Genomic DNA, 9,453 nt, shown 5'->3' on the forward strand with positions numbered 1-9,453 from the left:
CTTAAACACCTAGCCTAAAGCTGTAAAAATGTTTAACTGGCATGAGAAAAAATGTGAAACGCTATCACAGAACAATGTATGGGAATACTCTAAATTTTACTCTTCCATCAACCTTCACATTTGTTATCCTGTATAAGTAAAAACTGTTTCCAAAAAATGGATGTTGCCTATGAGAAACAGACAAGTTTTGACAAAAAATGTAATCTTGGCCAGGAGTGGTGGCTCATGCCTGTAATCACAGCACCCTGAGAGGCCGAGGTGGGTGGATTATGAGGTCAGGAGTTCAGGATCTGTCTGGCCAACATGGTGAAACTCCATCTCTACTAAAAATAGAAAAATTAGCTGAGCGTGGTGGCACATGCCGTTAGTCCCAGATACTCAGGAGGCTGAGGCAGGAAAATCACTTGAACCTGGGAGGCAAAGATTGCAGTGAGCCAAGATCACGCCATTGTACTCCAGCCTGGGCGACAGAGCAAGACTTTGTCTCAAAAAAAAAAAAAAATGTAATCTTTTAAAACTAACTTTTCAGATACTTTATTAAACAGATAAGGAAATGGAACTCAATGAGGTTAAGTAATTTACCTTGTCCATAAGGAAAGTGGTAGAAGCCAGGATTGGAACCTAACTCGCAATTTCAAAGTTCCAACAACTTCAATGAATTAGCAGCAAAACTGAGTGCTGCTTGTTGACTCCCCAACCAACAGTCTCATGACCTTGGCCCATTATATTAAAAAAAAAAAAAAAAAAAAAGCTGGGAAGCAAAGATGAGTTAGAGAGGTAGCAGACAGGCCAACTCTCCACTCTGCATTCTACTGACTTTACAGCAACAGCAGCTGACAGTTAAACAAAAAACCTAAAATCAGACAGATACAATAAAACCATCCTGAGGAGAAACTGGAAGGGACTGGTATCTTCCTCCAGTGTTAATCCTGTAAGAAGCAGTCCTGAGTGATAAAATATGTACATTTGAAGTTCTGTCCCATTAAAATAGTATAGACAAGGCAAATAATCTAAGATCAACTTTAAGTTAAAATCAAATAATCATGATAGACCAATGCCATCTACGTTGTTCTCCTTCATGGCTTATTCCTATCAGCCTTTCCTCCTCATGCTGTCCCTATGCCTCCATTACTGTTTTCTACTTCAACTCTACTTAAAACCAAATGAAGATGCAGAGCTGTATTGTTTACCGATACAAACTCAATCCAAGTGACCTGCATCATGCTAAGTGCCTGTATTACAAACGTTTTATCACTTAAGATAGAAAGTGACAGAAGTGCCTAGATTGCTATCCTGCCTGTCTTAGGTACTGAATAAAACACAGGATACCTTCCTTAAGACGTTTAGTCTAGTTGAGGAAATAAGTGTCTACTCTCTCTCATGTACGCGCTCTCACTTCCTCATACATATATAAAATTCACACACACACACTCAAGTGAGAAAAATGATACTAGAAAATTAAACTCTAGTGGTAAGGACTAAAGGTACTACTGAACTTCAGAATACTTACAGCAATGAGTAAGACTAGTAAAGATAGTGAAGAAAATTTCATGAAAGCAAGGAAATTATCATAACTAAAACATACACAGAATGGATTGCTCTTCTGAGCTCTAGGAAAAATTAACAGTAGATAGTGGGTGAATATAATTGATCTTCATAAAAGAAAGAACTACAAGCTAAACTGACAGCATCTCAGTAGTGTTAAAAAGTTAAACCTTACGCATTATTATTTTCCTAGTATTTAATGTCACATTTGTTAGTTCATCTAATTATAATTCTGGACAATATGTCAATAGACAGACATGTGGATACAAAGATGCAAGTAATTTTTGGAGCCAAAGGTAACTTAAAGGTCACTCACTCCAATTCTGTTTCACAAATGAGAAAACTAAGGACCAGGAAGGTTAAATAATTTCTACGAGGTCACATAAAATTCATCCCTTACAACTTTGAAAATTAATAAGTGTGAAGAGTTTGCTTTCCTTAAAAGGACACTGGAGACTTCTTTTACAGTCTTTAATTCAAATTTCATTTAAAACATAATACATACAAAATATTCTAAGCTCATTAAAACATGTTACAAATTTATGGATTGTAAAAACATACTAAGTATACAAATTCACCTTGGGACAAACCATGGATTTAACTTCCTAACTTTTGATCATGCTATATTCCCATCAGTAGACCGCCTCCCAGTGAAGTTCCCTGGCTGGGAGGGTAACACTTACCAACACAGGTACACTAACTTCCCCTGCTCTTTGAATGGTTTGATTAATGCAAGCCAGACCAACAATGCTCTCTATCTCAAGAATCTAGAATTTTGAACTTTTATCAGGATAATAAATTATAGGACAGTAAAGCTATAAAGGACCTTAGATATCATCTAGGTCTCAAACCATTCATTTTACAGATGAAGCAGTATTAACAGTGAAGCCAAGATCCCGAGTCAATCAGCCTGAGTTCAAATTCTGGCTCTAGCATATTCTTTTTTAGATGGATGATCTTAGGCGAGTTACTTAATTTCTAAAGTTTCAGTTTCTTCTTCTGAAAAAGAAGTAATAATAACACCCATATGTCCAACTGGTATAGTCAGCTCCAAACCATCTACTGAGTTTAACAAAGTACCTGGCACATGCTCACCACACTCAACAACACCTACTCAAATGTTACCTGTGATGGCAGTGATGACAACCTGAGGCTCAGAAAAGCTAAGCAACTTCCCAAATTATATGGCCATTTAACCCATTTAGGCATAAACGGGTTAACCCACAACAACCAGAACTAGAAACAAAAAATCAAACCTCAGTGGTGTTTCTTCTATACCACCCTACAAACTCCTATACCTAACATTCAAAACTATCAATAATTTAGTATAATTCTACCTTGTTCCCAACCTAATCTCCACCCCTATTTTTACTTCATTCACCAAATATTTACTGAGAGCTTCTATGTTTAAACAGTTTCTAATGCTGAAGATATAACAGATAAAAAGAAGGGAAAGACGGAAGTAAAAGATATCTGCACGTCTGAACAAAAACAGGAGAATGATATGGTCAGCAACATCAGAGTGCTGTCCTCCCGAAGTTTCTATTAGCAGGAAGAAGAATAGGTAATGATTGACAGAAAACATCTAACATGAAAGAACCTTCCTTTGGTCTACTCAGCAAGCTTAGAACTTGCTTTAGATAGTCCTATGCTCAAATATTTGCTTCAACATACACCATGCAACCAAACCTGAAAGACCAAATTGTTACATCTCTCTCCAAGAAGACTTCTATATAGCATGCAGGCAATCTCCTCACACCACTCAACTACACCAACATTTAACTTTCTCTAATGCTTTCATGTCTGTCAGGTTGACTTAATGCTGCAGTTTTTGCTAACTTTCCAGACACATATTTTTGGCCTTAATTGTTCATTTAGGTTCCATGAAATCAAAGTCTGCATCTTCTCCTAACAACATTTCAGCACCCAGACTTACACATACTTTTGCTATACAAAACACTTGAGTTTCCCAATATCTTATTTAGATAGCAACTGGCATTTAGATGATGCCTGGGATGTCCTTTGCTTTTGTTAAAAGAAGAAACACTTCATTTTTTGACAGTACAAATTTACAAAACTGCATTTTACACCCGCTCCTTTATAAAACATGAAATATATTAGTGCCAATAGTAATTTTAAAAAGATATCAAAACTGAATAAATTCCCACCCTATCATTCAAAATATCACTTAAAATATTAACATCATGGCAAAAATTAGACAACATATGAGAGGAGATATGACAATTCAAATTAGTCATGATCTTCTTTAAAAATAAGGTGAATCACATGATTCATGTAGACTGGTACATTCTGGTATGAAAATGTATCTCACACAAATCTACATACGCCTATGAGAGTTACTTAAAACAAGATAAAGATTTGCATTGCAACTATATCCACGTGTGAAAAGATTCTATATTTAAAGAGGCCTCTGACTCAAGAGAAAGAGGATATAATATTTAGGTATACATGGTACCAAAGTAAGCAACCAAAAAGAATTCCTGGAAGAATTTACCAAATTCTGCTAATAAATTTTATATACAGATAGATATTGCCCGGGGGAGGGGGTGGGGGGAGTAGAAAAGACAAAAACATAGCTTTTGGAATAGAAAAAGAAATAGAAGGCCATTCAACACTCAACAAACATTTTCAAACATGTATTATTATATGCCAGCCACAGTTCCAGGCACTTGGAATACATTAATGAACAAAACAAGCTAAGATTTTTGCCCTTAGAGACATAACATTGTAGCAGAAGAAAAATCTAAGCAATAAAATGGGACCGTTTCCCACAAATTTCTTATATGCTTAAGATAACATAAATACTGGGATAAATGTAATGGTGTCACACAGGGGAAAGCAAAGTTAAACTGCTGAGAAGAAAGAAAGAGAATCTGAAAAGCCAAGAGCAAAAGTAAGACCAAATTAAGTGATGGAAAACTACACTTCTTAATAATTCATAACAATTTAACCAAATTGACATCAAGTTTTCCAAAATTATAAAAAGTACATTATTATTTACAAAAACTATACTGAACTTAATCAAAGTTCAGATGGTAACTCTGGGTTCTGTAAGAACCTTGAAGAGGCAGGAGGGTTACTATGAGTATATGCTTCTGTGACACCAATGTTAAGGGTCTGAATTCCAGCCAGCAAAAGCACGAAGACCTTTCAAGTTTTTCCTCTACAAAACAGAAATGATAATACCACAAAGGGCTATTACCAGAATTAAATGATAACCAAAAACTGGAAACAACTCAAAAATCAGAGAAATGCACAAAGACAGCATATCAAATTCCCTGGAATACTACTCAGCAACACAAAGGAATAGACTGATACAAGGATGAATGTTAAATGCATCGTGCTGAACAAAGAAAACCAGATACAAAAAAGTACGTATAATTCCATTTATATGAAATTCTAGAAAATGCAAACAAATCTATAGTAAAAAAACAAAAAACAAATCAACAGTTGCTTGGAACTAGTTGTGGAGAGGGATTGGTTGCAAAAGAGCACAACGGAATTTTTCCAATGTTGGAAATGTTCTATACTTTGTTTTCATGCATGTAAACATTTGTCAAAATCCATCAAACTCTACAGTGTAAGTAGGTATATTTATTGTATGTAAATTATACCTCAAAAGGTTTTTTTTTTTAATGGATTAAATGAAATAATATACGTAAAGCCCTTAACACAGTATCTGGGATATAAGAAGTATTCAACAAATAGTAGGTATTAGTAAAAACGTCAACTATCACTATACAACACTCATGGGGAGGTGGCAGAACTGATGACCGCCTGATTTTTCTGGTCTAAATTCTAAATAAACGTAAGCGTACAGTACTCGACCTAGACCAAAAGACAAAGTTAAAGGAGGACCCCAACTGGTAGCTCTTAGCAAAGGACAATGATAATAAGGATAGGGAAGAAAAGAAGTAAAAAATGCTTGCATGTCGGAAAGAAAAGAAAAAGCTAACAGTATGACATGGTTATCAATGATAGAATGTTACCAATGCCCAAGAACACCTAAATCAACTCATTCAGGCATTGTCAGAATGTAACTCAGTCAGAATGTAACTCAAAATTGAGTCAATTACTTTGTTTATATAAACAAAGTCTAATGATAGTCCAATAGCTACAGAGGAGATAGGCCTTAATTTTAAGGGTGGGTGGGAGTAGAGGGGAAGTGGGAAAAAGCCATCCATGAAGACTTCAAAATGAAGACAAAAGATTTAGCCAATCAAGCAGGGCAGCACAGTTCAGAGACACCCAGCAACAATTATGAATCCAAAAGCCAAGGTTTGTTGGTTACAAGCCTACTGACTTAAAAGAAAAAATCTTACAAAGATAAGGAGTTAAGGGCATCTAGATATTTTAAGTTACTTAAAATACAATTCAAGTGAAACACAAAGTATTTGTGAAATGTATGACATTTTACTGCTTAGAAATATTTATCAAGGTAGAACCATTTTTATAAATACATAATTCTGTTTAATAACAGAAGTCCTGTAAATAAGACCAGAGAAATGAATCTGCTGTCACTCATGAAAGCACAAGTCTTCTGACATACATATGAAAGAAAGAATGAAAAAAAAGAAAAGAGAGAAAAACTAACACCCCAATTGGACACTCTGGGAAGCAAAAGACTTCAGAATATAAATCTAAATTGTTAAGGTTTAGTTTTGATTTTAAGAATCTCCACTTTTAGCATTTATTAAAGAAGCAGAAAGAACAAGACAAAGAATCACAGGTTCTGGGTTACAACTCTAGTTCTGGCAGAATTTGGATTTCTTTTTCCATAAAATTTGGCAACTGAGGTAGGCTATTGAAAAGTATCCAAGTTTAGCACTCATGCTCTAGTTTGAAAATAATTTTTTTCTAAAAGAGTCAATATAAAATTGCAAGGCATGGCCAGGTGCAGTGGCTCACACCTGCAATCCCAGTACTTAGGAGGTCGAGGCAGGTGGATCACCTGAAGTCAGGAGTTTAGACCAGCCTGGCCAATATGGTGAAACCCTGACTCTACTAAAAATGCAAAAAATCAGATTAACGAGGTGGCGGGAGCCTGCAATCCCAGCTACTTGGGAGGCTGAGGCAGGACAGGAGAATTGCTAGAATCCAGAGGCGGAGGTTGCAGTAAGCCGGTATCACGCCATTACAGTCCAGCCTGGACGACAAGAGCGAAACTCCATCTCAAAAAAACTAACAAAATTGCAACGCGAGTTAAGCATTTTAAATTTAATAAAGCATGAAAACATTACTCTGTAAGTTATCTTACTAATTTAAATTAAAATACTAAGGACCACGTATCTAAAAAAACAAAAAATTGCAACACAAGCACTTCTATTTTTAATAAAGCATGAAAAAATTACTCTATACGTTATCTTACTAAATTAAGATAAAATACTAAGAACCATGGATGTTGCTGATGGCAAAAAGTAATATATCTTCCAGGAGTTAACTGTTCATTCTGGAAGATTTCTTGACTCAAGTTCTAAAATAATAGGATCCAAGTAATTACACACAATACTGGTACTTTTAAGGCCATCTTTCTTTTGGGTCAAGACCCACAGAATAGCAAAATTTTCCAACGTTGTGCTTATTAAGAGTTCGATGAAGTAATTCTTGTACATAATATAATTTTACCTTAATTTTCCTTTCCATGGAAAACTGAGTCACATTACAAACCATTTTATTTAAAAAAGGAGTTCTCACATACAAAAAAGTTCTCACAGCTCCAAACCTTAGGGATAAATGCTGGGTTTTGATTATATATTATATATATAATACACACACACACACATATGTATGTATGAGCATATATATGTTATATATGTATGTGTATACACACAGTTAAGGTCATCCTGATGCTACGGCCATATTCATTTGCTACAGAAAAATGTAAGACTTTCAAGAAATCACACACCAAAGAGAAATGTGTTAAATAAAAGCAGAAAGTAGTAATAACAGGGTAACATAATGAGTTCAGAACACTACCAGCCAATCAAAGGCATAAAAGCATTTCCTGCAATATTAATAGTCAAAAGAGAAAACCAATCACGGAAACCTAAAGCTTCCTTTTGACAGTCACAGAGGCAAGAGAACCAATCCACACACACTCGAGGTTGACAATAAGGCGGGACTGTAGGTTCATTGAAGAAATTCTTGAGGATGCAGTTACTATGAACTTCGCACACAAGTAACACCACTCGAGTCATAAACACTCTTGTCAATACAGACGAAATTCAACCGTATGTAAAATCTAACCCGTCGGAGGAAAAGCAGCAGTTTTGTCAAAAGGTGCCGTATTATCAAAATTACAACCGCCAATTTAGACGCACTAGGTCCTCAACTTCTAAGGACCACCACGTAATGACAATTTTCGAGGATAACGTTGCGCCGGCGGCCAGCTCCGGAGCATCCTCCGCTCCTCTCTAACGCTGCGCACCGAGCGCGGCGGTCCCGGCGGAGCAGGCAGAGCCCGTTCGCCCCGCGCCCGGCTCGGCTGAACGGGCCGGCGGGCGGCTCTCGGACACTACGCCCCGCTAGGTAGTCGTGGCCCCCGCCCTCCCCCGCCGCAGTGCTACACCGGCTCATCACGCTGCACCGTCGCGGGCGGGGGAGCCAGGACGATTACATTGCTGGGAGGAAGATGTTTGTTTTGAAAGCGTCTTACTTTCCACAGTCATTTCAAAGAGAACCCAATACAAAACCAAATTTAAAAGTGGAAAAAATAATAATCTTGCCCAGCCAAATAATAACCCGCCATTAATGAACCCCGTGCCTGGGGGAGGAAGGTGGGAAGGTAAACAGAGACCGTACGCCAAGTGCGGCCAGCGCATCCCCCTGCGCCATTCCCGGCCGCCGCTTACGGCAAGGCCCCCTTACGGCAGCGTAAGCAGCGCTGCGAGCTAATCACAACACTGGGACGCAACAACATGGCGGCCGCGGGCGGGCACTACGCTGGCCGAGAGGGTTTACGCTACTCCGCCGGCGTAGAGTCCCATGCGTTGGAGCGGCAGCGGCGCCCTCCAGCGAGCGTAAAGCGCTCTGTGAATGGCGAGGCCCGACTGACAAAGGGGAGGGGGGAGGAGGGAAGGGGGGGTAATAAACACTCGAGTCCCTACCGATTCCTCCTCCTTCTCCATCCCGGTGGGCATCTGGGGCACGGCCCGGTTGATGGAGACGCAGTCGTTGAGATCAGGCATGTCCTTGCCGCGGTAGATAGGCAGCGGTTTGGCGGCGTCCAGCGCCCGCGCTCGGAAGGAGAGTTTACTCATTGTCTCCCCGCCTTACAGGAACAGCCCGGGCGGCGGCGGCGGGGCGGGCGGGGAGGGGGGGAGGACTCCCGCCGCCTCCTCCACCTCCTTCCTCAGTGCAGCGCGGCCGGCCCGCTCCTCCTCCTCCTCACTGCCCCCGGCCACAGCATGGGCGCCCACCCCGCCCGAAAACAGCCCCCCGCCGCCCGCGGCCGCTTCCACACACTAGATCCGCCGCTCGCCCGCCCGATCCGCTCCCTGCGCCATGGCCAACATGGCGGACATTACCACAGCGGCGGCGAGCGATCCCGGCAGCCCGCGCGAGAGCGCGCCCCCGCCGCGGGAACGCGCTTCGCCCTCTCCTTCCCTCCCTCCCTCCCTCCTTCCTCTCCCTTCCCCTCCCTCGCCTGCCCACCCACTCTCTCCGCGGCGCTGCCGGCCCGCGGGAGCGTGCTCGGTCTCGGTCTGCTCCGCAGAGAGGGGGCGGCGGCGGCGGCGCCCCTCCGCTCGCCGGCCGGTGCTCTCGGTGTGGCAGGTGCCAGGTGCGCAAGTTCGCCCGCGCTCTGGAGCGTGCGCCTGTGCCGCGCCGCCCGGTCACCACTCTCGCTGGGTGTCCCGCGGAAGGCGCCGGGCGAAGACAACTGCGTCG

General features: G+C 40.8%; 1 protein-coding gene across 4 annotated transcripts in view; it reads right to left on the reverse strand.

Moving 5' to 3' along the window:
• Window positions 1–9,093, reverse strand: part of EPC2 (enhancer of polycomb 2) — a 130,095-nt gene extending 121,002 nt beyond the window's left edge. For all 4 annotated transcript variants that reach the window (XM_078327819.1, XM_008998920.5, XM_008998919.5 and 1 more), the window contains exon 1: window positions 8,673–9,093. In XM_078327819.1, the coding sequence (XP_078183945.1) occupies window positions 8,673–8,825 (153 nt within the window). In that variant the 5' untranslated portion in view covers window positions 8,826–9,093. The remainder of the gene's footprint in view (window positions 1–8,672) is intronic.
• Window positions 9,094–9,453: the final 360 nt, after the last annotated feature.

Source organism: Callithrix jacchus, chromosome 6 (assembly GCF_049354715.1).
Source record: "Callithrix jacchus isolate 240 chromosome 6, calJac240_pri, whole genome shotgun sequence".
NCBI lineage: Eukaryota > Metazoa > Chordata > Mammalia > Primates > Cebidae > Callithrix > Callithrix jacchus.